This window comes from Aotus nancymaae, unplaced genomic scaffold (assembly GCF_030222135.1).
Source record: "Aotus nancymaae isolate 86718 unplaced genomic scaffold, 86718_ANA_hifiasm-v0.15.2.pri h1tg000067l, whole genome shotgun sequence".
Classification (NCBI taxonomy): domain Eukaryota; kingdom Metazoa; phylum Chordata; class Mammalia; order Primates; family Aotidae; genus Aotus; species Aotus nancymaae.
The window spans coordinates 24,631,137-24,657,219 of NW_026988482.1; the positions used below are offsets into that span (position 1 = coordinate 24,631,137).

At 54.5% G+C, this 26,083-nt stretch overlaps 3 protein-coding genes across 5 annotated transcripts; 1 reads left to right on the plus strand and 2 right to left on the minus strand.

The window, feature by feature from the left end:
* Positions 1-2,520: 2,520 nt before the first annotated feature.
* CDHR4 (cadherin related family member 4) lies at positions 2,521-11,699 on the minus strand. The gene is made up of 20 exons (XM_012467748.2): positions 11,581-11,699; positions 10,753-10,807; positions 10,236-10,426; positions 9,982-10,144; positions 9,814-9,905; positions 8,833-8,943; positions 7,781-7,884; positions 7,465-7,601; positions 7,051-7,234; positions 6,804-6,957; positions 6,456-6,549; positions 5,963-6,166; positions 5,744-5,883; positions 5,333-5,483; positions 5,026-5,246; positions 4,641-4,783; positions 3,633-3,689; positions 3,442-3,529; positions 3,181-3,208; positions 2,521-2,624 (listed from the first exon to the last, which is right to left on the minus strand). The coding sequence occupies exons 2-20, from the start codon at positions 10,799-10,801 to the stop codon at positions 2,569-2,571; spliced, it is 2,367 nt and encodes a 788-aa protein (XP_012323171.1). The 5' UTR covers positions 10,802-10,807; positions 11,581-11,699; the 3' UTR covers positions 2,521-2,568.
* Positions 11,700-14,491: 2,792 nt separating this feature from the next.
* On the plus strand, positions 14,492-16,263 carry INKA1 (inka box actin regulator 1). Of its 2 annotated transcripts, none has more exons than XM_012467752.2 (2): positions 14,492-14,673; positions 15,430-16,263. In XM_012467752.2, exons 1-2 carry the CDS (start codon positions 14,623-14,625, stop codon positions 16,219-16,221), a joined length of 843 nt encoding a protein of 280 aa, XP_012323175.1. In that variant the 5' UTR covers positions 14,492-14,622; the 3' UTR covers positions 16,222-16,263. The 2 variants fall into 2 exon arrangements, with proteins under 2 accessions (XP_012323175.1, XP_064223181.1); XM_064367111.1 differs by lacking the exon at positions 14,492-14,673 and adding an exon at positions 14,807-14,862.
* Positions 16,264-16,442: 179 nt separating this feature from the next.
* Positions 16,443-25,255, minus strand: UBA7 (ubiquitin like modifier activating enzyme 7). 2 transcript variants are annotated; one of them, XM_064367110.1, is made up of 24 exons: positions 25,023-25,255; positions 24,707-24,875; positions 24,476-24,610; positions 24,289-24,395; positions 23,874-23,964; positions 23,634-23,769; positions 23,339-23,436; positions 23,100-23,246; positions 22,517-22,699; positions 22,230-22,337; positions 21,997-22,077; positions 21,762-21,917; positions 21,474-21,639; positions 21,189-21,394; positions 21,028-21,092; positions 20,755-20,938; positions 20,608-20,682; positions 20,174-20,357; positions 19,592-19,674; positions 19,230-19,322; positions 18,946-19,137; positions 17,308-17,400; positions 17,131-17,231; positions 16,443-16,670 (listed from the first exon to the last, which is right to left on the minus strand). In XM_064367110.1, the coding sequence occupies exons 1-24, from the start codon at positions 25,238-25,240 to the stop codon at positions 16,541-16,543; spliced, it is 3,201 nt and encodes a 1,066-aa protein (XP_064223180.1). In that variant the 5' UTR covers positions 25,241-25,255; the 3' UTR covers positions 16,443-16,540. The 2 variants fall into 2 exon arrangements, with proteins under 2 accessions (XP_064223180.1, XP_012323174.2); XM_012467751.2 differs by having other exon boundaries at positions 24,959-25,188.
* Positions 25,256-26,083: the final 828 nt, after the last annotated feature.

A 26,083-nucleotide genomic window follows, 5' to 3' on the forward strand; every position in this document is an offset into this window, starting at 1 on the left:
ACTGCCCTGAAGTTTGATGGGGCCCTCAAAAAGCAACAGTGGTATAACTACTATGGAAAAGAGTTTGGAGGTTCCTCAGAAAACTAAAAATACAGCTACCATATGATCCAGCAATCCCACTACTGGGTATGTACCCAAAGGAGAGGAAATCAGTAAATCAAAAAGATATCTGCACTTCCCTGTTTGCTGCATCACCATTCACAATAGCCAAGATTTGGAAGCAACCTAAGTGTCCATCAGCAGATTAATGGATAAAGAAAATATGGTACATATGCACAATGGAGTATTATTCAGCTATGAAAAAGAATGAGATCAGCCAGGTGGAGTGGCTCATGCCTGTAATCCCAGCACTTTTGGAGTCCGAGGCAGGAGGATCAGGAGGTCAAGAGATTGAGACCATCCTAGCCAATATGGTGAAACCCTGTCTCTATTAAAAATACAAAAATTAGCTGGGCATAGTGGCACACGCCTATAGTCCCAGCTACTCAGGAGGCTGAGGCAGGAGAATCGCTTGAACCCAGGAGGCAGAGAATGCAGTGAAAGAAAAAAGGAGGAGATCCTGCCATTTGTAACAACATGGATGGAACTGGAGTTCATTATATTAAGTGAAATAAGCCAGGCACAGAAAAACAAACATCGTATATTCTCACTTATTTATGGGATCTAAAAATCAAAATAATTGAACTTGGCCAAGTGTAGTGGGTGGTTCATACCTATAATCCCAGCACCTTGGGAGGCCAAGGCTGGGGGAGTACTTGACCCTAGGAGTTTGAGACTACCTGGGGCAACATAGCAAGACTTCATCACTAGAAAATTTTTAAAAATCAGGCAGGCATAGTGGTGCACACCTGTAGTCCCAGCTACTCAGGAGACTAAGGTGGGAGGATCGCTTTAGCCTGGGAGGTCTCTACAAAAAAAAAAGAGGGGGGGCGCAGGCACAGTGGCTCATGCCTATAATCCCAGCACTTTGGAAGCCGAGGCAGGAGGATCACCTGAGGTTAGGAGTTCAAAACCAGCCTGGCCAACATGGCAAAACCCCGTCTCTACTAAAAATAAAAATTAAATTAGCCAGGTGTGGTGGCATGCACCTGTGGTCCCAGCTACTCGGGGAAGCTGAGGCACGAGAATTGCTTCAATACAGGAGGCAGAGGTTGCAGTGAGCCAAGATCGCACCACTGCACTCCATCCTGGGTGAGAGAGTGAGACTCTGTCTCAAAAAAAAAAAAAAAAGGAAAGGAAAAGGATTTAAACAAAACAATTGAATTCATGAAGATAGAGAGTAGAAGGATGGTTGCCAGAGTCTGGGAAAGGGTGGGGAGGTGGGATGGTTAATGGGTACCAAAAAAAAAAGAAAAAAAGAAAAATGAATAAGACCTACTATTTGATAGCACAACAGAGTGACTATAGTCAATAATTGTACATTTTAAAATAACTAAAAGTATAATTGGATTATTTGTAACACAAAGAATAAATGCTTCAGGGGACAGATACTCCATTTTCCATGAAGTGATTATTAAGCATTACGTGCCTTATCAAAACATCTCATGTACCTCCAAATTTATATACCTATGTACCCACAAAAATTTAAAATTTAAAAAGAACATCTCAACAACAACAAAAAGCAACAGTGATCCAGGTACAGTGGCTCACACCTGTAATCCCAGAACTTTGGGAGGCTGAAGGGGGAGGAACACTTGGACCCAGGAGTTCAAGACCAGCCTGGGCAACATAGAAAGACCCCATCTCTACAAAAAATTTAAAAATTAGCCAGGCATGGTGGTGCATGCCTGTAGTCTCACCTACTTGGGATTCTGAGGTAAGAGGATCAATTGAGCCTGGGAGTTCAAGGCTACAGTGAGCCATGATTATACCATTGCACTCCAGCCTGGGCAACAAAGTCAGACCCCATCTCTCTCTCTCTCTGTCTCTCTCTCTCTGTCTCTCTCTCTCTCTCGCTCTCTCTCTCATACACACACGCATGCAGGCACGCACGCACGCATGCACGCACGCACACATGCAACATTGTTCTCTCTCTTTTCTGGAAAGAAAAAGGAAGCAGGTGACCCTGAAGAGACATGCTGATTGGAGGCCCCTCAGTCAGTGACAAGGATGATAGCCTATTATCTCTATAAAGCATCAGTCACACTGTCAGTCCGAGCATCATACAATGCCTTCTTAAAAGAAAAATAAAGCCAGGTGCAGTGCCTATAGTTCCAGCTATTCAGGAGGCTGAGATGAGAGGCTCTCTTGGGGCCAGGAGTTCAAGGCTATAGTGTGCTATGGTAACACCTGTGAATAGCCTCTGCATTCCAACCTGGGCATCATAGTGAGACTCTGTCTAAAAAAAAAAAGAAGAAGAAGGAAAACCTTATTGCTCCCTAGAGTCTGCTCACAAGGCAGGGAGTTCTCCAAGTGAGAACAAGGAGGCACAGATTTCAGAGCTTCTCCCACATGTTAGCTACAAGGCTAGAACTTTTCTGTTTGTAATTTTGTTTATTATGAATTGAAAACACAGCCCCTGATGGTGTGAAAAAGAAATTCCACACATAGTAAAGCAGCTACTTGGCCTCAAAGCCAGCGCCGGGCTCCCGTGCGTGTGTTAAACAGGTAGTCTCTTCCTGTACCTAAAACCAGTAGGAGAGAGAGGAGAGTGAGGGGGTGCTGGTAGCCCCAGGAGAACTGCCTCCCTCCCCTCTTACCTAAGGGTAAGAGATTATTCCTCCAGAACCCTCAGTGTGACACCCCACCTTCTGCTGTAATCTAACTTGTCCCCTCCCTCCCTTCTTAGCAAATTCTCTGAACTCTGACTCAAATGCACAGAAAACCTCCTTGATTCTCCAACACTGGGCACCAACTTCCCTAAGGCCAATGCCAGATTACTCTCCCATAATTCACTGGTGACACTGGACTCTCTGGGGCCTCTCCCCTCACCATCATCCCTCCTCCTGTTGTGGGCAGAGACCAGACCATGTATGAGTCATCTCTGGGCTCCCCAGGTATTTGACAAAGAATGGATGAAGGGTGAGTGGCAATGAGAGCAGACCCCATTCAGGAAAAAGTTAGATTGATAGTGGGTTCCTGGGAGTAGGAGGAGATATTGAGATGTGGTAAATAGAGGAGGAGATACTCAAATGGGGCGAGGGCCCAGACAGAAAATAATTTAGGAAGAGGGGGACTCACGGGAGTCCTGTGCTCTGCCATCAAAATGCTGCTGAGGGAAAAAATGAAAGGTGCAATGAATTGAACCCTGCCCACAGGGGAGCAGACGAAGGCCTGCCCATGGGGGACCAGAAGCCCACCTGCCTCCTCCATCCTCATGGTGCTAGTGTGGGCACTTCCAGAGGGTAGTCATTCACAGGGAAAGGGACAGGCTTGAAGGGGGCTGGGGAGTACTCTGGAGCAGGCTCTGTGCCCACTACTTGAGATGGTGAGCTGACGTACCAGGCTCTTGACACTGCTGGGTGCCTGGGACATCTCCATCTTCGGTACCTCCATGAAACCCTCGAGGGATCCCTCAGTTCTCTGGATGCTGGGGCATAGTAGGAGCAGCAGTACAGGGCAAGGCTGTGAGCCTTTCACTGAGTTTATCAGATGGGCTCCCAGGCATAGAAAAGTATGCAAAAGAGACTGACCTGTTTAGCAGCAGAGCCTGGGCTGGTTTGCTGGGTGCTTGCAGCAGCTGGGCCAACCTAAAATGCCAGGAGGAATCAGCACCATTCCCCCATGTCTGTCTATTCGTTCCTTCTTTCCTTCCTTCCTTCCTTTCTTCCTTCCTTCCTTCCTTTCTTTCTGAAACGGAGTCTCACTCTGCCACCAAGCTGGGGTACAGTGGCACGATCTCAGCTCACTGCAACCTCCGCCTCCCAGGTTCAATCAGTTCTGCCTCAGCCTCCTGAGTAGCTGGGACTACAGGAGCGCGCCACCACAGCCGACTAATTTTTGTATTTTTAGTAGAGATGGGGTTTCACCAAGTTGGCCAGGATGGTCTCGATCTCTTGACCTTGTGATCTGCCCGCTCAGCCTCCCAAAGTGCTAGGATTACAGTCATGAGTCACTACGCCTGGCTCACCCGTCCCTTTATATTGGGAACAACCAATGTCTGTATGCAGTGCCCACATTGTTCCATCCCCTTTCCCTGGACTCAGTCCTATGTCCACAAGGAACTCAAGAGTCTACAGGAGCAGGAAAGGTTTCTAGTGGAGGGCAGAAATCAGGAATAAGGGTAAATGCCTAATGCATGACACACTCACAGTTTCTTTTTTATATATATAAAGATGGGGTTTCACCATGATGGCCAGGCTGGTCTTGAACTCCTGATCTCAGGTTCTCGGCCTCCCAAAGTGCTAGGATTACAGACGTGAGCCACCGCACCCGGCCCACACTCACAGTTTCAAGCCCTGAGCTTATCTACACTCCTCCCATTCCAAGACTGGATTCTGCCAGTGATAGAAGTTGCCTCCTCCCAGTGTCTCTTTGACCCTAATCTAAAGACCTCTGGAGGGAGAGCAGCCCTCCTCAATGTCAGTTTGTCACTTACCCACTTGGGCATTGTCATCTAATCTTGGGTGAAACCGCCCATCACAACTGGGGTCCATAGGTGGGTTAGGGCCAGGTAGGGAGCACAAGGATAGAATCCCTACCCCTGGAGGAGCCTGCCAAGAAGCCAGCCCAGGGCCAAGAGGAGAAGAGCACCAGTTGCTGTCAACACCACCACAAACCAGGGCTGTGGCTGCCAGAAAGCCTCTGTGTCTGTCACGAGCATGGGTGTCATCATTGAGGGCACCTGAAAAGGAGGCCACAGCCTCACCACTGCCTTGCCAAAATGCCCTACCATCCAGCCTTCCAAACCCTCCCTGGGTTACACCACCCCACACTCGTGATTCGCTCTCCAGTACTGCGGGGCTGTCTGCACTCAGCACTTCCCTCTGAACTGACTTCCCCATACTTCCACCTGAAAAACTGGGTCTCCTCACCCTCCAAGGTCCACCCTTCCTGCCCCCACGAGGGCCCAAGGAGCCTCCTCACTGTGGTTCTGTGGAGGCTGGTGGCCTCTGTGCTGGCCTTCCAAGGAACTAGATGCACAACAATGGTGGCTGTAGTGCTGAGGTGGGGGGTTGAGGGGCCTGCATCAGCCACACAGATCAATAGCTCATAGGTATTGGGCTGCTCTGCCCAGAAGGGCCCCAACACAAGGTCACTGTGCACCAGGATGGGCCCTTGCAGGATGAATCGGTTCTGGCTATTCCCTGAAAGCAGAGTGGCAGGAGGAGGAGACCATTGCTGGCCTTGGCCTGCCCCTCACCCACAACCTGGTGGTGCCCATGTCCCCTACCTCCCACGATGCTGTAGGAGAAGGCCAGGCGCTGTGGCTCCTGAGGGATCCGGCATGACACCTTGGTCACCTCCACACTTCGGCCCAGAGGAACATAGATGGTGAGTTCCTGAAATGGGGGCTCACACTCGGGGGCATGGTCATTCACATCCTGCAGAAAGGAGCCAGGTTAGGAGTGGGTGCAACCACCCCCCAAACCTCCAAGCCAGCCCCTCAATTTCTCACGACAGCCAGAGCCTAGGTATCAAGGCATCACACAACAGACTCCAGAGCTTTCCACAATTAGGCCCCACTTTTCTCCAGCCAACTCATGGAAGAAACTGAGGCACAGAGTGGAAAAGCAGAACACCACAGGGCGATCTGCTCCTGCCTCTCAAAGTATTTATTTCCAAAGCCTTAGGACACAATTACCTCAACCTCGATGGTAATGGTACAGGAGCCTGAGTGGTGACAGTTGGGGTTCTGGTCTTGTCCATGGTCAATCAGCAGGACAGTGAGCCTGTAGACCCTCTGCTGTTCATAGTCCAAAGGTCCCAGGAGGTGAACTTCCCCTAGAGAGGGGACCACAGCCTCAGGCTGCAGAGCCAACTCTGGCTCCCCGCTTCCATCCCAGCCCTGAGGTGGAAGTACCACTGAGACGGTCCACAGCAAAGGTGGGAGGACCACCAGAGGTGTAGTACTCAATGTTGCCATGAGGGTAATCCATATCCATGCCCACCACGGAGCCCAGCAGAGTATGTGGCGCTGCATCCTCCCGAACCCGGAACATGCGAGGGGCACAGGCTGGGGAGAACTCGTTGACGGGTGTCACCATCACCAGTACCGGCACCTCCGCTGGAGGTCATTTGGCAGTCAAGGAGCCGGCCTGGGGTGCCTACCCCTGACCCGGGGATCTGAGGAGGGAGACATGGCCCTGCCCTGGAGGTCTAAAGAGTGAGAGGGTCTAAAGGGAGGGCAGAAGGCTTCCCCTGCTGGGGGTCTAAGAGATATATCCTCAGGGTCTGAAATGGAGACAACCCTGCCCTACTGGATTCCGGAGGAGAGATGACCCTGTCCTGAGCATGGGAAGCAGGAGGACAGAACAGCCTTGTCCTGGGTGTCCAGGCTGGGTGTGGTCACTCACTGGTCATCTGGGGCTGGCCACCATCAAGCACCAGGATGGAGGCTGCATGCTGGAAGCAGGATCCAGGAGTGTCACAGTCCAGTGTGGCATTCACCTAGCCAGAGGGGCTAGAAAGTAAGGTCCAGCCAAGGGCCTGGGAGAGCCCTGAGTCCCATGGGGCTGCCGCAGGCCAGGGCATCCACAAATAGCCCGCCTGGATCCTGTTTTCCTGACTGCAACACATGCTGACTCAACAGCCGTCCCCCTAATCCCCACTCTTGTGGTCTCAGCTCTCACAGACCCTTGGCCCACCCACCCCTTCTTGTTGCAAGCACCCTGCAAGTGGGTGTGGGAGCTGGGACTAAGCACCTCAAGGACTCTGTCGTAAAGGCAGAGGCTGGCAGGGTCAGAAGAACTGCGGAACCACAGCTTGTAGTCCAGGGTGGCACCAACAGAGTCTGGATCTTCGCAAGTGAGAGTAGTCAGCACAGTGCCCACAGGTGCAGTCTCGGGGATTTGGGACCTGAGCGTGCCATGGCAGCAAGGTGGGAATCTGGCAATGGCCTGAGTCATGGCTCTGGCCCCCACAACCCAGGTAAGGTTCCCAGATACTCACACCAGAAGCGCTGGGAGACAGCGTGGGGGCCAGAGGTTGACCAGTCGCACGTTGATGGTCAGATTGAGCTCAGCACTGTCCCATGGCCGGTGCCGCTCAAAGGCTTTCACCTGCAACCTGGAGACTGCAGTGCCTGGGGTACGAGCTAACTCCAGGGGTGCAGTCGTCCGGACCACGCCGTCCACTGCATGAGGCGGGAGGGTCAGGGAACATAGAGATCAGCCCCGCTTCCAGCTCAGTCCCACTTCCACCAGCCCACCGGATCCACAGGCGAAAGAGGCCACTGAGCCTGGCCCTCCTGCTGCCTTCTTCAAGGCCAGACCCCCAAACAGGAAGGTGAAGAGGTAGTATGGGTCGCCTCTGGACCAGCCACAGAGGCATCCTGGTACCCGCCCCTCCCTCAACACCTCTCACCATGACCAATGGAGAAGAATGGGCTGGGCAGCGGAGACAGGATTTCATAGCGCAGGTTGACGCCCCAGGCCCAGACCTGAACCACCTCACTACCGGGGGCCAGGTTCTCAGGGATGGTGATATTCTGAGCCTGTTTGCTGGACCAAAAGAGGGGCACTGGTTCCTGCTCATTCCTGCTCACCCTGTGGGTCCACCACTTCTTTCCCTGGGCCCCCCTCCTGCCAGAGTTAGGACTCAGCTCCAGCAGCCTCAGCCTAACTGATTTCCTGGGGCTAGGCCCTTCCTCCCTCTCTGTTCTAGGGTAGGGGAGGCTTACAGGAAGGAGACCTGGCTGGAGGAAACAGGCAAAACCTTCACCATCACCATCCCTTGGCAGCTCTGCCTTTGTCCGAAGGACACTGAGATCTGTAGCTGGAAGACCTGTGGTGCACCCAGAGCAGAAAGGAGCCAGAGTGTGTCTGTCCATCTCTTTGTCTATGCCCAGTGCTCCCCTTAAATAGGCAACCTCACTTAGGATCTCCAAAAGGAACCTCAGCTTTCACTTTTCCCCATGATCCCCATGACCTGTCACTCTGCTGACAAGTATTCCTTTGAGCCCTATACGTTTGGGCCATAAGTTATTCCATTAGGATGCAAACAGTCCAAGAGTAATATCTGAATCATTCACAATGTGAATTATCATTTAGAGTTGCTGAAATCCAGTCACTGAGAGATGGAAGTTTTAAAGGGGGAACTTCTCTAATCTCTTTTTCTTTTTTTTTTTTTTTTTTTCGCCCAGGTTGGAGTGCAGTGGCACAATCTCGGCTCACTGCAACATCCGCCTTCTGGATTCAAGCAATTCTTCTGCCTCAGCCTCCTGAGTAGCTGGGATTACAGGCATGTGCCACCACACTCGGCTAATTTTTGTATTTTTAGTAGAGATGGGGTTTTGCCATGTTGGCCAAACTGGTCTTGAACTCCTGACCTCAGGTTATAACGCCCACCTCAACCTCCCTAAGAGCTAGGATTGCAGGCGTGAGCCACCACGCCCAGCCCAGCCGTTACCCAGGACTTTCTCTCATTGTGTGATTGTCCTAAACACTTTTCATTCTATTAGAGGGTCTGTGAACTCTCAGAGAGAAGGATTCCTCTTCTTTCCAGAATTCCAAAGCCCAGCACAAAACCAGGCTAAGGTGGGAGGACAGCCAGAATGGAGCAGCAGGTCCAGGTCTGAGAGAGTCAGTATTAGTTGAGGAGGCCAAGGAGGCCAAGAATACACAAATTTCTTTTGAAGGGGAAAAAGAAAAAAAAAAAAAGAAGACACAAATTTCTATAAGGTAGGAGCTCTACCCAATCCATGGACACCCCCAGATTCCAGGTCATGCTCACCTTTTGAGCCTGGCCTAGGAGGCCCAGGGATGGTGCCTGCAGCCAACCTTGCTCATTGATGGAGAAAGGTCCAGGGAAGTGTGGAGGGTCCTGGGCACTGATAATGCTCATCTGACAGAACAGAGATGCTGGCCACCCCATTCAGCCCCCAGTGCCCTGAGCACCCCCATCAACATTCTCCAGCAACCCAGCAGGCACCTGCCTACACCCAATTTTTTTTCTTTCTTTCTTTCTTTTTTGAGACAGAGTCTCGCTCTGTTGCCCAGGCGGGAGTGCAGTGGAGCTATCTCAGCTCACTGCAACCTCCACCTCCTGGTTTCAAGCGATTCTCCTGCCTCAGCCTCCCAAATAGATGGGATTACATGCCTGTGCCACCATGCCCAGTTAATTTTTTTTTTTGAGACGGAGTTTCGCTCTTGTTGACCAGGCTGGAGTGCAATGGCGAAATCTCCGCTCACTGCAACCTCCACCTCCTGGGTTCAAGCAATTCTCTTGCCTCAGCCTCCCGAGTAGCTGGGATTACAGGCATGCGCCACCATGCCTGGCTATTTTTTTTTTTTTTTTTGTATTTTTAGTAGAGACAGAGCCTCACTACAATGGCCAGACTGGTCTCAAACTCCTGAGGCTGCCTGCCTCAGCCCCTGAAAGTGCTGGGATTACAGGTATGAGCCACTATGCCTGGCCATTACCTCCTTTTTTTTTTAATTACAGCAGTAATACAAAATTGCCATAGAGAGCTGAACATAGCAGATCTTGAAAAAAGAAACTCAGCCCCTGAGATGTCCCTGTGGGAACAGCCATGGTCACTAGGGTGAGCAGCCCTTAGCAGTGCTCTCCGAGAACGTGCATCATGTACAGGCTCATCTATGCCTTTGCTTCAAGGTTCCTCTGCAGGCTGTGCCTGGCCAGGCAGGAAAAATTTACTCTCTCCATCCCCCCTGCCCCCATCCTGTCACCCACCATCCCATGTTCTGGGCTCACCTGGGCTCCGTGGAGTTCTAGGCCTGGGAGGAGCAGAATGTACAGCCGAGCCCCAGGTCTGACTGTCTCTGGCACCTGAATCATTTCCCCAGCTGGCCAGAGGGGAAGTCAGGGAGGATCTGTTTGGGCCATGCCTGCCCACCTCCTACTGACTGCCCCTGGCCTCACCTGGACTGGCAAATTGACCAGCACACTGGATATGGCTAAGGTCCCGCTGCACATCCACAAACAGTGGTCCCTCCGTCACATAGTTGCCACATGTAAACTTCAGCCACAGCTTGTAGTGGTTCACCGTCAGGGCATCCAGTCGAGCAGAGCTGCTCAAGGTCAACTGTGGTGGGTGGGCAGTGCCCATGTGGGGCTTGGAAATTTTAGGTCTGCCCTTGTGCCCCCACGGTCCCCAGTTGTACACATGACCCTACCTTGCCCACATAGGTCCCTTGCCACCTGGCCAGGCTGGGTGGGTTGAAGAAGGTGGTGGGTGGCTGGACATTGAGCAACTCCAGGGTGGGTGTGGGTGTGTAGGAGGAGCAATTGAAGGAGAAAAACTGAAGGACTGTGCCAGGGCCCTGGCTCTCAGAGACATTTATAAACCAGGACAGGCTGTGGAGGTCTGTGAAAAGCAGAGAATTCAGGCTGGAGGCTCCCCAGGCTGATGGAACCACACATACTAGTGGAGTCCTGTCTTTTTGCCACAGAGCCTGGCCACACCTTGGGGCCAAGCAGCTAAGGTCTTTCCTTGTATCCAGCACCCAACATTTCACAGATGGGGAGTGAGAACTTGTTTGAGGAAGCAGCCAAGATAAGGGATGAGGGCCAGGGGTTCAGATTCTTACACCTTCCTACCTCTCCCCCAACCCCTGTCCTCTATGGTAGCTTATTTAGGAAGGTCAGGACACCAAGAGAAAACTAGGGTTCCCCCACCCACCACCTCCTTACCAGAGACCACCAGAGCAAAGAGGAGCACGAGGAGCCTGAGCAGCACCATGATAACCTGAAGACGCAGACAGCAGAGGAGGCTTCAGAAAGCTAGGCTGTTTGTCTAACCCACCCTGTTGCCAGGTCTGTTGCTCAAACATAGCTGGGCAGGCAGGATTCCTGGGCCTCCCAGATTCTAGCCCCACCCATCCCTGGTGACTGAGTTCTAGACCTCTGGCAAGCTTCCAGAGGCTCCGAATATCCCATTTTCCATTGCCCCTTCATTACTACAACTCCAAGGGCATGGAAGGGGAGGAGGATTAAGGTTCAAATGAGGAAACTGGTCATCTAATCCTTGGAGATAGAGCAAGCACAGCACCCAGGAAAATTGGGCCCAGGACCTCCTAACCCACAGAGTCTCAACTCCATCTGGACACCCTCCATTAGAACATTATCTGCCTATAAAATACCAGCCCAACCATCAACAAAATCTCTCAAAATTTGCTGGGTGCAGTGGCTCATATCTGTAATCCCAGCACTTTGGGATGCTGAGGTGGGAAGATCACTTGAGCTCAGGAGTTCAATATCAGCCTGGGCAACAAAGTGAAACCCCTATCTCTACAAAAAATTAGTTGGATATGGTGGTGCAGGCCTATAGTCCCAGCTATTCAGGAGGCTGAGGTAGGAGGATCACTTGAACTCCAAGAGATCGAGGCTGCAGTGAGCCATGATTGTGCCACTGTACTCCAACCTGAGTGGCAGAGCAAGACCTTGTCTCAAAAAAAAAAAGTTGTCTACATCCAACAAACAAAAGGAATCCTTTATGATAGAAATACAAATACTGTTTACCTTTGAGAATATCAATTGGATAGGGTACCAGGTGGCTTCCAGGAGTTGCTGAGGCTGTTCTATATCTTTATCTGGGTGGCAGTTGCACAAGTGTCTACAGATACATTTATAGAACTATAACTTTCAAATTTGTTCATTTATTGTATTTATATTATATGTCTTTTCTTTTTTTGAGATGGAGTCTCACTCTATCGCCCAGGCTGGAATGCAGTGGCACAATTTCAGCTCACTGCAACCTCTGCCTCCTGGGTTCAGGCAATTCTCTGCCTCAGCCTTTGAAGTAGCTGGGATTTCAGGCGTCCACCACAACACCCAGTTAATTTTTTTTTTTTTTTTGTATTTTTAGTAGAGATGGGGTTTTATCATCTTGGCCAGGCTCGTCTTGAACTCCTGACTTCGTGATCCATCCACCTCGGCCTCCCAAAGTGCTGGTATTACAGGCATGAGCCACCGTGCCTAGTCATATGTCAGGGGTTTTTTTGTTTGTTTGTTTTTTTTTTGAGATGGAGTCTCGCTCTGTCACCCAAGCTGGAGTGGAGTGGCATGAACTCGGCTTACTGCAATCTCCACCTCCTGGGTTCAAGTGATTCTCCTGCCTCTGCTTCCCGAGTAGCTGAGATTACAGGTGCCTGCCACTGTGCCTGGCTAATTTTTGTATTTTTAGTAGAGACGGGGTTTCACAATGTTGGCCAGGGTGGTCTCAAACTCCTGACCTCGTGATCCACCTGCCTCAGCCTCCCAAAGTGCTGGGATTACAGGTGTGAGCCACCGTACCCGGTCTATGTTAATTTTTTTAAAGTTTTCTATCCAGGCATGGTGGCTCATGCCTGTATGGGAGGCTGAGGCAGGAGGATCGTTTGAGCTCAGGAGTTCGAGACCAGCCTGGACAACATGGTGAAACCCCATCTCTATTTTAAAAAAATACTAAAAATTAGCTGGGTGTGGTGGCACATGCCTGTAGTCCCAGCTACTCAGGAGGCTGAGATAGGAGGGTCACTTGAGCCCCAGAGATCGAGGCTGCAGTGAGCCAAGATCGTGCTACCACACTCCAGCCTGGGCAACAGAGTGAGGTGCTGTCTCAAAAAAAAAAGTTGTCTTCATTTGCTGTCTCCAGTTCTTCAGCCCTCACTCTCTTCTCTACACACTCTAATAAGGCTTGTCCATCTCTACACAAAACTTCCCTTGTCAGGGTTCCCAATGACCTATGCACTGCAGAATCCAGTGGTTCGTTGTCATCCTCACTGCCTTGGCAGCATTCAATGCTTGTTCCCCTTGGCTCCTGAGTCCCCACACTCTCATATTTCTCCTGGCTGTTCCTGCTCAGCCTCTTTAATAGTTCTGCTTCATATCTCCCCTACTTCCACCTCGTGGAATGTTCCAGGGCACAATCTTGGTTGCTGTCCCCTCTGTCTGCATTCATCTCCCACCCCACCTTATCCAGGCCTATGGCCTTACATACCATCCATTCTCTCCTATGCCTCCCAGATCCAAGGCTCCAGTGCTGATCGCTCTCCTGAAGTCTAGAGTCATACAACCTTAGCAGCTGACCCTGCAACTACTCTTGGATGTCTAACAGGCATCTCAAGGGTTACATGTCCATAAATGATCACTGAATTTTCCTCTCCAAACCCACTCTTCTGCAGGCTTTCCCAGATCAGTTTATGGCAATTTCATCCAACCAGCTGTTAATGCCAGAAATGTAGGAGTCATGCTTGACGCCTCTCTTTTCCTGCCCACATCCATGCATCAGCAAGACTTGATTTTGGCTCCAAAACATACCCCAAAGTGACCCCCTTCAGTGCACTTGCCCTGCCCAGGCCTAGGCCTTCCTCTTCCTTGCCTGGATGAGGGCAGGGGCCTCCACTCTTATTGCAGAATCGTTTTCTGAAAGCAGCTGGAATTATCTAAACAAGGGCTAGCCCAGGTGATTCCTGCTCAAAGGCCCCCATTGCTCCTCATCACACCAAGAACATAACCCACATTCTGTTCTAAGGCCGTTGGAGCCTGGTTTTGCTGACCTTTTCCTTCCTGCCACCACCAACAATCACAGACACCTGGACCTTCTTTATGTACAGTTCCTGTCCCTCGGGGTCTTCTCCCTGGCTGCTCCTTCTGTCTAGAATGCCCCTCTTCTTGATTGCATCCTGATGTCACCTCCTGAGACTGTCCTTCCCCAGGCTAGCCCATAGCCCTCATTCCCTGGTATTTTCCTGTTGCTGGTATGTCCAGTCTGTCTGCAGCTACACTACCCTTAAGCCTATAGAGCAACCTCAGGAGACAGGCTCACCCCTGCACCGACCCTCAGCTTGCACCTGGTACCGGCAGAGGGAATGCCGATGGTCGCGTGTCGCCGCTGGACTCGCGGCTAACCGAGCACTCCCCACTAGAGGGCAGTCCCGTCTAGCTTGGTTGGGACGCGACTGAGGCCCCGCGGATGCGCTGCCACAAAATCCCGCGCTCTCTGAATCATCAGACGGGCCGAACCCCACTTCCATCCCGTCCACGGAGTGCCGAGGCCAGTCTCACGAACGGGTCCCGTGGGTCAGACCCCTAGTGGGCCACAACCTCTCTGGGTCCGACCATCCTTGGCGCTCTGCCGACAGGCGGGCGCAGCACGGCGCCCCGTGGGAGGGACCGCTATTCCACCATAGAACAAATGAGGAGGGTGAGGCCCCCACAATGAGGCGACCTGCCCCGCGTCACGCAGCAAACTCAGGGTCTGCTCAACTGTCTGGAGGATCGAGGGTCCCCGGCCCGTCCCCGTCCGACTTCCAGCTACGACCCCGCCCTTCCCCCCAAGAGCCGCGGCGGAGTCGGGAGGGATGCAGGGCTTTAGCTCCGCCCCGTTTGGCCGCGGGGCCGGGGCGGGGCGCTGATGCCAGATGTCGGGGCGGCGGCGGCGGCGGGAGCTACGGAGAGCGAGGAGCCGCGCAGCCAGGCGAGGCTGAGGGCGCCGCTGGCCGGCCCGCCCAGCCCTCTCAGCGCCGCTCCGCCGGGGTTCCGAGAGGAGCTGGCAGGCTCGGTGGGGACCTCGGCACGGACATGCACAGCGCTCGGCTTGACAGCTTCCTCAGCCAGCTCCGCTGGGAACTGGTGAGGCTTGGGAGCGGGTGCGGTTCGTGAGGACGCGTGCGGGGTGCCAGGCTACCGCCCGGCCCGAACACCAAACGGCTGCGGGGTGGCTGGTGTGCCAGTCCGAGGCAGGGTGGGGGCGGCGCGGCGCCTATGGCCCAGATGGCCCGTGTCGGGTTTCGGACAGTTGGGAACTGCGCTGGGCATCAGGTAACAGCACCCAGCTGGCCGTGCTGCTGGAACTGCGCGGGAGGAGAGAGTAGAAAGGGGACTTCTTTGGGGACGGGGCATGGGGCGGCAAGGGACTCACGAGGTGCTGGCGCTGCTGTGAACGCCCCCTACTTCAGGCTGGTTTGTGCCTCCCTCCTCTACCCCTCAACTAGCAAGCGATCTTTCTCTGAAAGACGCTTTGGGGAACTGAATCCCCCAATAGGCATGGGATGCCCCTCCAGTCCTGGGTAAGACCTACTTCCCCGTTCAGGCCCGCAACCCTGCCTGCCCGCCCGCCCGCCCGCCGGCCCTGGGTGGCGGGTGACGACTTGCCCGGCTCTACGTGCTGCAGCCTGCCGGACTGCCACCAGGTCGGCGGATGAGAACCACACCAGCTTCAAGTGCCAGCACCCCCATGCCTGCCCTGTGCTCACTAGCACCCAGCTGCCCAGGCCAGCAGGCCTATCCAACCTTCCTGGACCCTCTCTTCTCTGGGCTGACCTGGCAGGCAGGCAGGAAGGGGTGACAAGTGCTACCTCTCCAACTTCTACCCTCTCTTCCCCTCAGCTGTGTGGCCGGGACACAGGCTCACCCCCAATGCCTGGCTCCCTGCAGCCAACCCCCCAAACTGGCCCAGATGTGCAGCCCAGCCACCAGCTCAGGGCCTCAGGTGCCTTGGAAGAGGACTCAGTCTGCTGTGTGGAGGAGGAGGAAGCAGTGGTGACAGAAGACAGGGGTGCAGCCTTGGGAGGCCCCAGGGAGCATGCCCTGGACTGGGACTCTGGCTTCTCCGAGGTGTCGGGCAGCACATGGCGAGAGGAAGAACTGCCTGTACCCCAGCGCCCAGCACCCTCAGCACAGCCCCTTTGTAGGCAGCGCCTCTCAGTCAGTGGCCTCCCCATGGCTGGCAGAGCCCCAGTACCCAGTGCACCACCTAGCCGCCGTCCACGGCCCAAGTCCACCCCAGACGCCTGCCTGGAGCACTGGCAGGGACTGGAAGCAGAGGACTGGACAGCAGCCCTACTGAACAGGGGTCGCAGTCGCCAGCCCCTGGTACTGGGGGACAATTGCTTTGCTGACTTGGTGCACAACTGGATGGAGCTGCCTGAGACAGGGAGTGAAGGGGGTGACGGAGGTGGGCCCCGTGCCCGTGCTCGACCCCCTCAGTTCCTGCTTGGCCTCTCTGAGCAGCTTCGTCGCCGGCTGGCCAGGGCTCGGCGGACAGCTATGGCAGGAAAGCGGCTGTCATGCCCACCTCGCCCAGAAACTGAACTGCCTACAGACGTCTCACGCTTTGCAGCCCTCATGAGCTGTCGAAGCCGCCAGCCCATCATCTGCAATGATGTCAGCTACCTCTGACCCTGCCCTCCAGCCTGGGACAATAAAAGCCTTTTTTCTAGACTGTCCTGGTTCCATACCCCTGAGGCGCTAAGGGGCAGCCCCAGCCCTGTGAAGCACAGCCCAGGCATATGAATCTTCTGAAGAGCTTTTTGTTTCCATGTGAGGGTCCCTGTCTTGCCCATGTCACACCCGTGTGCATTACTGCATTATGTTCTATCATCCATCCTCTTCCCTATGCCTTCCTTCAACAGCATTTATTGAGTGCCTACTGTGGGTTTATAATGGAGGGCTTGGGATGCAGGGCTCCATCGAGCTAGGTGACGTGGCGGCTGTCTTGTCACAGCTCATAGTGCAGAGGTGGGAAGGCAGTGTCCTCCTCCTCATCCTCACAGCTCAGCTGCAGCACCAACACTCGCAGCTCAGGAACAGGTACCTGGCCTGTCACCCGCTGAACCAGTTCTGTCACCCTGGTGGGGGTGGGGTTTAGGGAAGATTGGAGAGGTGAGCAATGGCAAGCAGAGGGCAGCCTGGCATGGACTAGGGAGGGTGCTGGCGGGCCGTCAGGAGCCCAAGCCAGGAGCAGGAGCCGCTCAAGACAGGAAACATCTGAAACTATTTTAGGAGCAGCTGGTGAGGCAAGCGGGAGGCAGGAAGCTGTGGATCCCTTGGGAGTGGGCTGTGAAAGGGGGGCTGTACAGCATGTGGGGAGCCTGTGGGGCTGGCCAAATAGGCAGCTCCTGAAGGCTCCTCCTCAGGCTCTCAGCCCTCACCCCACCCCCAGCCCATTTGCTGGCTCCATTTGGTGAAAGAATGCTTGGGGAGGTGTGAGGGGCCCAGAATGGGGCTGGGAAGACGAAAGGCTGTGTGGCCCCTAGCCCCAGCCTCCAGGGACTGGTGGGGCCTGGCTAAAGCCCCAAGTGGGCTCACCTGAGGGGCAGGCACTGGGCCTGCTTTTCAGTCGACCATCTGGCTGAATAGAGCAGGGCTGCGTGGTACAGCAGCATCCTCACCCTCAAACCGTGCTGCTCCTAGAGGGAGAAAGGTCAGAAACCAACTGGGCCAGGCTGGGCTGAGCCTAGGGAGTGGGGTAGGGACAGGGCACACCTGAAGATGAGCCAGCAGCGACTCCAGGGTCCTCTCAGGCTGCCCAGCCGGTACCTTGAGACGGTCCCAACAGGTCCACTTCAGGTGATGGAACTGGGGTGAGGTAGGGGAGTAGTGAGAGACTTCTTACCTCCCCCCCACCCCCATCCCAGTTACCAGCAGCCTTTCCTAGGGGAAGAGCTGGACTAGCAGGAAGCAGGAGCCAGGGGGTGGGGGGAGAGGTGGGATCTGGGCCCAGAGTCTCAGCCCCCTCCCTGCCCAGGCTGGGGCCAGCACAGGAAATGGGGCTATGGGGCCTGCACAGGGAAACAGACGATCCATCACATGGGCCGGTCGTGAGGGTGGGGGATGAGGGGGTGGTGCTTCCTGAGGAAACCCAGAGCAGGGCCTCTGCAGCCTCTGATAAAGCTGCTTGTTCCTCAAAGACAAGGCTGGGAGCTGGGGGGCACATCCTGTCCCCCATCTTGTACTGCTAGGGCCTTGGGCTACTCATCGGGACACAGGGGCAAAGGGCATAGTGACCACCAGGACTCCACTGTCCCGGAGCCCCAGCAGGGATACAGTGCATAAAGGCTTCCTCCTCCTGTCCCCTTTCTTTCCAAGAGTCTTGGGGTTCTGGTACCTAGAGCTGAGGGCAGAAGGGTGGCTGGCAGGTATCCAGAGATCAGGATCAGGGGGCCCTGCCAGCCCCCGAGAAAACACACTGAGGTCAAGCTGAGACTAGGCTAGAGGTGAGATGGGGGCTTCTCCTTCACCCGCTCCAATCCATGGACAAAGACAGCCTGTGTGCTGGTTAGAGGCAGGGCGCCTCACAAAGGGGCTCTGTGTGCTATGTCCAGAGGGACCCCAGGCTGCTCTGCAGAAGCCCAGTGCTGGCCCATGACCTCTGCCCTCTCCCTTGTGAGGGCATTCCTTCCACCCCTGTCCTGTGCCCCAAGGAAATGCCAACTGCAGAGCCTAGGAACATGGCTGGAGGCATTCACAGCCCTGCAGTCACAGAAACACATGCCCACAAGCCCAGGAACACACGCATGTGTACCCACATGCATATCCACACATGCCACATTGAGGACACAGGAAGATGGGAGCCCTGCACTCCCATCTGGCACACAGATGTGCAAGCTTGCTCCTTCCATGCCCACAAACCAGGGATGCCCAGACCCCGGTTGCACTCACACCTGTGACATAAATACACTCAAGGGCTGCAGACCCCACACCTGTAGTGCCAAGCCTGTTACCCTTTAATTCAGCTTGCAGGAGGTAGGCCAGGGCCCCCGTGCCATGCAGGGGAAAGCTAGACGCTTTCTGGGGCTGAGGCCCTGGTCCCCTCCCCACCACCTACCCCTCAGGGGTACTCCAGGGAAGGAGGGGACTGTGGGGGATGTCTGGCTCCACTAATGAGTTAAAGCTGCAGCTCCCCCAGATCCTGGGCTTTGGAGGGTTGGGGGTGGGGATGGCTGACGGTTGCTTCCTGTGTCTGACAGGTCCCAGCCTGGCTTCATAGCAGGAAGAGGGCTAGAGGGAGTCTTAAGGACTCCTGCACAGTCTGAGAGCCAGCAGCTAGATTGGGGCCTGTGTGGGCAGGTGCAGGGGAAACCCAGGCCTAGTGGGGCTAAGGGTGGGGTATCATGGGCTCACCGTCTGGATGGCTGGGGCAGAAGGCATATAGCGAATGAGGTAGTTTTCAGCCAGACGTAGGTAGCTGTGGCGAAAGGCACTACGAGGTCGTGGCCCACCCACCACCTTATACAGTTCCAGGATCACTAGGCCTGCCACAGCTGCTGTAGTGGTGGCAATGGCTGGGATAATCTGGCCCACGATTAGCTTGCTCTGCCAAGGACAAGAGATTTGGTCTGGGCCCAAGGCAAAGGGCCAGGGTTTGGCCCCCACCTCCAGGCTTGAGCCTAAAGGGGTGGGGTTACCTGGGCACGGTTGGCTGGTGGAATCCCATAGTTCTGACATCGCAGTCTAGCTGCTGCTGCCACAAAGTCCACATGGAAGTTGCTGTCATCATCCTGTAAGGCCCAAGTCAAAGTAGTGTTAATACTGCAGCTGTGCCCCTCACCATGGCCAACTGTGTGCCACTGCACAGGTCTCCACACAATTCTGGGGGGCGCCCTCCATCCCCCCTTGATCAGACAGGCTGAGGTTCAGGGAAGGTGAGCTGCTTCCAGGGCATTGCTGGGAAAACTCAGGCTAAGGGGCTCCAAAACTACCTTCTTGGCTCCTGACCTTTCTCCACAAACTCCCCAGCCCAACTCCTCACTGCCACTTGGGCTCCCACCTTCTCAAACATCAGAGGCTTCAAGGGAGGGCCCACGCTCCAGACTTCCAGGGCTTTGTTCAGTTCCTTCAACTGCTCAGGGCCTGTCAGGGGAGGGGACGTTGGGACAGTTCTTAGCCCCTGTGTCCTGCACTCTTCTTGGAACCCTGTGCCTATTCTTGGTCTCTGCCAAGGCTGTCACTTATTATTCCCTCATCAAATCAAGATGTCCCCTTAATTAATGCTACAGTCTTCCCTCTAGAAGCCCCAGTCTTCGCCTGTGTGTGTGCATGCACCTCTGTGACTCTGTCCTCACCTGCGGGCCATAGCTAGGCACTCCCCAGGAGCCAGTGGATTTTATTTATTTATTTTGCCAAGAATCTGCCACAAGAACTGGGATGTGGGGTAGGCAGCAGGAAGAAGACCTACTGAGAGACCAGAGGATAAGCCTAAACCTACGGAGGAGTGAGATAGGAGGCCTGAGAGATAGTTAATTGGCTGTAGGTCCCCTAGGCCCTATCTTCCTTCCACAGCACAGGCTGAGGACAGGACAGGTTCAAGGCCTTGAATGACAGCATAGGGGGCCAGGGTCAGGAGCCTTACCAAACTCAGCAGAAGCCGAAGCCAGCTCTGGGTTACTAGGAAAGATGGGGACCATTTGTTGGGGGTCAGGCTGTGGCAGCAGCTTCAGCAGCTCCCTGAGTGCAGTCCGGTCCCGTGAGTCAGGGAGCCCATGCATCTGGGCATACAGGTTAGCAGCTGCCAGTATGTAGAGGAGGTGCGTGTCCTGCAGCCAGACCAAGAGAGGGAGCAGAGGCATGGGTGCGAGTAAGCATGTATGAGTGCACGGGGTGGGGGTCACTGTCTATTTGTGGATCTATTTGAGTGCCTGCCTTTGCCTCACATGTAGACGCCCACATGTACACAAGCATGGCTCTCTCTGGCCATCTATGCATCTCTGCAGAACGCAGAAGTGCCTACCTCTGCTCTGAGGGGCCACATCTCTATCTTGGAACTCCCTAGGGAATCCCACTCACTTGGTTAGTGTCAAACTCCAAGGGCTGGGGACACCGTTTTGGACCCGACCAGAAGGGAGTTCCATCCTCAAGAACCTAGGTAAGTAGAGTCTGCTGGGCTCAGTCTGGTCCCCTGAGCCCCCAGCCTCCTGACCCCTAGCCACACACTTTATTACGTGGGAGGTGCCTCAGCAGCTGTTTGATGCCATAATGGAAGCAGAGTTCCCAGTGGCCAAGAGCCCATGCCACACAGTCTTGCCAGTTCTGTGGACGCTCTCTCAGGACGCCAAACACTGACTTCAGTAAGGTCAGTGTCTGTGCCCCATCCATGTCTGTCAGGGAAGTGTGTGCCCTGCAGAGAGATGAGGAAGTGTGAGACTGAGTCCTGCAGACTTGTGCTTGGAGCCCAGGACTCCCATCTGCCCCTGTTGGTGGCCTTACTGTTGGTGGTGGTTGATGGTCTCTGCAGACAGTCGGAAGAGTCCCTCAAACTCATTCCGAGCCCACTGTAGAGAAGGGAGAAAACGAGGTGTCAGGTGGAGAACAGGTCTGCAGCTGAGGGCTGAGCTGGGTGGGGTGGGGGTCTCCAGGGTGCTCCCTACCTGCAGGGTGTGTTCAGCTGTGCTGGGGAAGTACCGCATGGTACAGACAGGGTAGGAGGTATCTTCAGAAGCTGCAGCTGAGTCAGGGGCTTTGTAGGCCTCAGTCACATGTGGCACGAACACTTTAGCACTGCCCCGGGTGCCCGATGTGCCTGCCTCCAGCAGTGGCTTCAGATAGTGGGTGCAGCGAGCAGCCACATAGCGCCCTGGCAAGGGAGCAGCGGGTCAGAAGTGGGGCTGGCACAGCTGTAGGCAAGGGACTGAACTTTGAGGTCAAGCACTCACGGGCCTGGAAACTGTCCAGGGCGGCAGCCACGCCATCCACATGGGAGAAAAAGTTATCCCCATAGATGCGCTCTGTGGTAGGATCCAGTGGGTAGGTGAGTGGGATCACCTGTAAGTCTGGGTTCAGGCCCTGGGCAGCTGCTGCAGCCACTTCTGCCTTGGGTTTCTGGGAAGAGAGCAGGAGGATGTTGGGTGGGAAGCCGTATGGGAGGACAGCCTGGGACGGGCGGGAAGCCGTATGGGAGGACAGCCTGGGACGCAGGGACATAGGGAGGGGTCAGCACTCACACCAATGTCCTGGGACCTGAAGAGGAACTGACGGCTGAGGTTGGAGAGCTCTATGTGGTCCATGTCGGCAACAGTCAAGCCCCCGCTCTTCCCGGCCCCCAGTCCCACTAGGGCAAAGCCTTTGAGCAGCTCACAACCAATGGCACCAGCGCCCACCTGTTGGCAGGAACAGCTTTAGCCAGAGGGGCTGGGCTGGCCCTCCCAAAGGCACTCCCAGCCTCACCTCACAGCTCACCAGGAGGTAGTGCTGGCGGCTCAGTTTCTCTTGAAAACCAGCCCCAAACACCGCAATTTGCCCATCATAGCGGCTGCCTCTCTAGGGGACAGAGACAGGAGTCAGTGATGGCTACTGGCCTGCATCTCCTTCTTACACTGAGTTTTCTGAATCAAGACCTGGAGGCCATTCCTCATGCCTCTCCCCTAGTCCTGATTTTGGGCAAGGCTTGCACCCTTATCCCAGGCTCTCACCGGGGAACAGTCCTCAGGACTGGGAAGCAGCTCCCCATCTTCCGGAAGACAATCGAGGGCGTCAAAGTAAAGCCATTGGTCCAGAGGCATGAATTTTCTGGAGATTGCCTGGGGGAGCACTTTAGGCTGGGCATTCCTGCCACCTCCTGACCCCCTCAGATCCTGGCTGGAGGCTGCACCCAGGTTGGTGAAGCCTCCAGGGCTGCTGTCTGGAGCTGGGTACCCTCTGATACACACACTGATCTCCACACCTTCCCAGTACCTCCCACACCCATGCCTGTGCCCACCTTCAGCACTTCCTGGGCAGCTACCGCACCCAGCAAGGCCACCATAGGGCTCAAGACACCTGCACTGCTTAGGGCAACTGTCCGCACTAGGGCCTCATCCAGTGGCTGTTCCAGTTGCTCTTCCTCTGTCCACTTCAGTGGTTCTAGGTCCTGGGCCAGGCCCACCACCCTCTCTGCGTCAACCTGTTGATAGGACTCTGTGGGCAAAGTAGCCCCACCCAGAGCTCCACGCCTAACTCAAATCCTACCAGCCACCCTCCATCCACCCTGTTCCATAGAAGAGGAAGCAGAAGCCTGGGTGGGAAGGCCTGGCCCTGCTGCCAGCACCACTAGAGGATGCCCAGCAACAGACAGCAGCCCAAGAGGCTTCACTAATCTGAGTGCAGCTTCCAGCACAGATCTGAGGGGTCAGGGTATAGCAGGGGTCCCCAGGATGTGTGCCTGGCACTTCCATGGAACCAGTCTCGAGAGGTTGCAGTGTTAGCAGATCAAACTTGGATCTGTGAATTGTCATTATTGCCTCTGGTAAGTGGGACCCCAATAAATGACAGAGGCTGGGGGTTGGGGCAATAGGGCTACTCACAGGATCCCAGGGCTGGGGTGGTCGGTCATGGAGGTGCTCGAACTTGTGCAGTGCACGGATGGCCTGATGCAAGCAGTGGGCGCGGTGAACTTCCTGGGAATTCTGAGCTACCACATGGGGCTGGAGCAGGGCTGTGTGCAGGGACTTCTGCAAGGGCATCTGGCTCAGGGACTAGTCCAAAATGCTGTGGGCCCCTCAAGGCGACCAAGCTCCCCTACTTCAGATGCACTTGCACTCACATGTCTCACAGTCTTGGGTCTCTTGACTTCAGTGATAGCCCCACCACGCAAGTACCGAGAGAAAGTTGCTGTGTCTCCAATTTCCAGGGACCCATCCTCTGAGGGAGATCAAGTCTAGTTAGTATGACCCTTGAGCCTGAGTAGTTCCCACACCCCATCCTATCTTGCGTCTGTGTCCCAGATCTTGCTGCACCATGAAGAAGGTGGAGGGAGAGCCCATTCCAAGGACCAGGCTGTGCTCACTCCCAGTGGAGGCTTGGGCGCTGCACCTGGAGTTGGAATGGGATTGGCTTACTCCGCACATGGATAGACCGGGGAGCACAGTCGTTGAGCTCAACCATTCCCTCAATTCCCGAGAAAGTCACCAAGTCTCCATCACAGAAGTAGTGGGTATTGGCCCCTTTCCTCAGAGTGAGAACACCAGGGGAGCCCTAGGTAGGAGGAAGCTTGGCTTAGGGCTGCCTGGACCTGCCTTCCACAGGCCCTGGCAGCCTCTCCTTGGTCAGCAGGTGAATGCCCACAGTTCAGCACCTACCTGGGAGATGTGCTGGATGGCAGCTGTCAGGGGTTCTGCCTCTGTGGGGTCCTGCACAGTGAAGTTCTCACCAAAGTCACAGAACAACTGCCTGAGATGGGATGGTAGGGGTCACTGAGGCAGCTCACAGGCTGTGCTTAAGGATAGGGGATAGTAGGGCAGGGCCAGAGGGCCAGAATTGGGAAAGAAATGCTAGGAGAGGCTTGGGAACTAGAAGTTTGAGAGGGTTACTGGAGCAGGTCTGGAGGCTAGGGTGGAGGAACCAGAGGGCAGGACTGGGGACGAGAATCAGAAAGGCATGCTGGGCTAGACCTGAGGCTGACTGGAGGGGTACTGGAGGAAACCTGGAGCTGAGGACAGCATGGGGGCAGTTGCTGGCTGTAATGTGGTAGGCTAGACAGGCAGTCTTACTCACCCCACAAGGCCCCGGGTGTCAGCCGCCAGAAAGCAAATTCCATGCTTATGGCACAAGGTACCCACCTTCAGCTGTTCCTCCAGCTTTGCAGCAGTCAGCACCACCACCTGGGTAGACACTGTGATCAGCAGGGCCGAAACCACTGACCAGCCCTTTCTGCTCTTGAGGGCTGCAGGCCTGGGCTGACCTGGAAGTCCATCAGCAGGTCCTCAGTGATGTCACCCTTGTGCACGATGACCTTGACATCTCTGTTGAGCTGAGCCAAGAGCTCTTGAGAGGCCTCAGCTCTGCTCCTTTTCAAGTCCTGTTCTGAGAGGAGAAACTAGGGAGAGAGCCAGTGCAGCCTGAATAAAGACACTCCTCTTGGGCCGTGCCCCCACCTTGGTCTGGCAACCCATAGGCCCCCCAGGACACTTACCTGGGCAGCCAGGTCAGACCAGCAGGTAGAGTGGGGATCATGCAGAGTGAGGCTACCCACCCCCATCAGGACCAAGTTCTTGGCCACCTCGGCCCCCAGTCCCTGCAGGCCTGACAGCAGGACCCTGGCTCCCCGAATCTTCTGCATAGCAGGTGAGCCCAGCACATACCTGTGGATGGGAAGCAGGAGGCAAGCAGTTGTATATCAGAGGTCTGAAGACCAGCCCACTCTCCACCCCACCTCAAGTCTCACAGCTGTCTTGAATACAGCTCCTCATTCAGCAGCTTTGAAGCATCCAGGGCATCCATCTTCAAACCTGGGGCTGAACAGTAGGCTACAGAACTCAGAGACAGGGTCTTTGCGTAGGAGGCAGTGACTGCAGGGACCAGCGCCCTGCTGTAGGCAGTGCAAACAGGCACCAAGGCCAAGGAAGTAAGAGTGGCTGCTGGTTACAGCTCTCTTCCTGGCTCCTCTGGAGAAAACAAAAGTGAAAGTTAAACTATGCTCTGAGCTGGCTCCTGATCCTGCCTGCATACACCAGCCGCAGACAGGCCCTTCAGAGTCTAAAACCTGGGATGAGTTCCAGGACTCCAAGAGGTGATCAGTCTCTGAGTGTCAGCCAAAGGGTGGGAGGCATGGGGCAGCCACATTCACAAATGTCCTTATTTTTCTTTTAGACTTTTATTTTGAAATAATTATAGACTCACAAGAAGTGGCAAAAAAAAAAAAATAGTGCAGAGAGGTCCTGTGTACCATTCATGGGTGTCTCCTCCTTTTGCCTTCTTAGGAACCTAGGGCCAGTTCTCTGGATGATGGACCACTGTTTCACACGAAACTCCGTAATAGCCAAACCAAGTGCTGGCTTAAGTTTTTTTTTTTGTTGTTGTTAGTTTAGGTGAAATTCATGTAACAAAGTTAACCGTTTTAAAGTGTACAATGCAGTACATCCACAATGTTGTGTAACCATCACGTCTCTCTAGTCTCAAAATTTTTCATCACCCATGATGAACACACCAAACACATTCAATAATTACCACACATGGGGCTGGGTGCAGTGGCCCACGCCTGTAATCTCAGCACTTTGGGAGACTGAGGTGGGCAGATCAACTGAGGTCAGGAGTTTGAGACCAGCCTGACCAATATGGAGAAACCCCGTCTCTACTAAAAATACAAAAAATTAGCTGGGTGTGGTGATGCATGCCTGTAACCCCACTACTTGGGAGGCTGAGGCAGGAGAATCGCTTGAACCCAAGGGGCAGAGGTTGCGGTGAGCCAGGATCACGCCATTGCACCCCAGCCTGGGCAACTAGCGTGAAACTCTGTCTCAAAAAAAAATTTTTTTTATTTAAAAAAAGGAATTGCAAAATGTGACCTCTT

Bases quoted from the DNA above. Each gene is read 5' to 3' on its own strand.
- CDHR4 (XM_012467748.2), bottom strand. From the start codon at position 10,801: ATGGTGCTGCTCAGGCTCCTCGTGCTCCTCTTTGCTCTGGTGGTCTCT. The intron at 9,906-9,981 runs GTGAGGCCAGGG...CCCTCTGGCCAG, and splicing joins TGGTCAATTTGCCAGTCCAG to CTGGGGAAATGATTCAGGTG. The intron at 7,885-8,832 runs GTGAGCATGACC...GGTGCACCACAG, and splicing joins TCCTAGGCCAGGCTCAAAAG to GTCTTCCAGCTACAGATCTC.
- INKA1 (XM_012467752.2), top strand. From the start codon at position 14,623: ATGCACAGCGCTCGGCTTGACAGCTTCCTCAGCCAGCTCCGCTGGGAA. The intron at 14,674-15,429 runs GTGAGGCTTGGG...TCTTCCCCTCAG, and splicing joins GCCAGCTCCGCTGGGAACTG to CTGTGTGGCCGGGACACAGG.
- UBA7 (XM_064367110.1), bottom strand. From the start codon at position 25,240: ATGCAGGCAGGATCAGGAGCCAGCTCAGAGCATAGTTTAACTTTCACT. The intron at 23,247-23,338 runs GTGAGTGCAAGT...ATGCCCTTGCAG, and splicing joins GACCCAAGACTGTGAGACAT to AAGTCCCTGCACACAGCCCT. The intron at 17,401-18,945 runs GTGAGCCCATGA...ACCTCACCCCAG, and splicing joins CTGCCCCAGCCATCCAGACG to TTCCATCACCTGAAGTGGAC.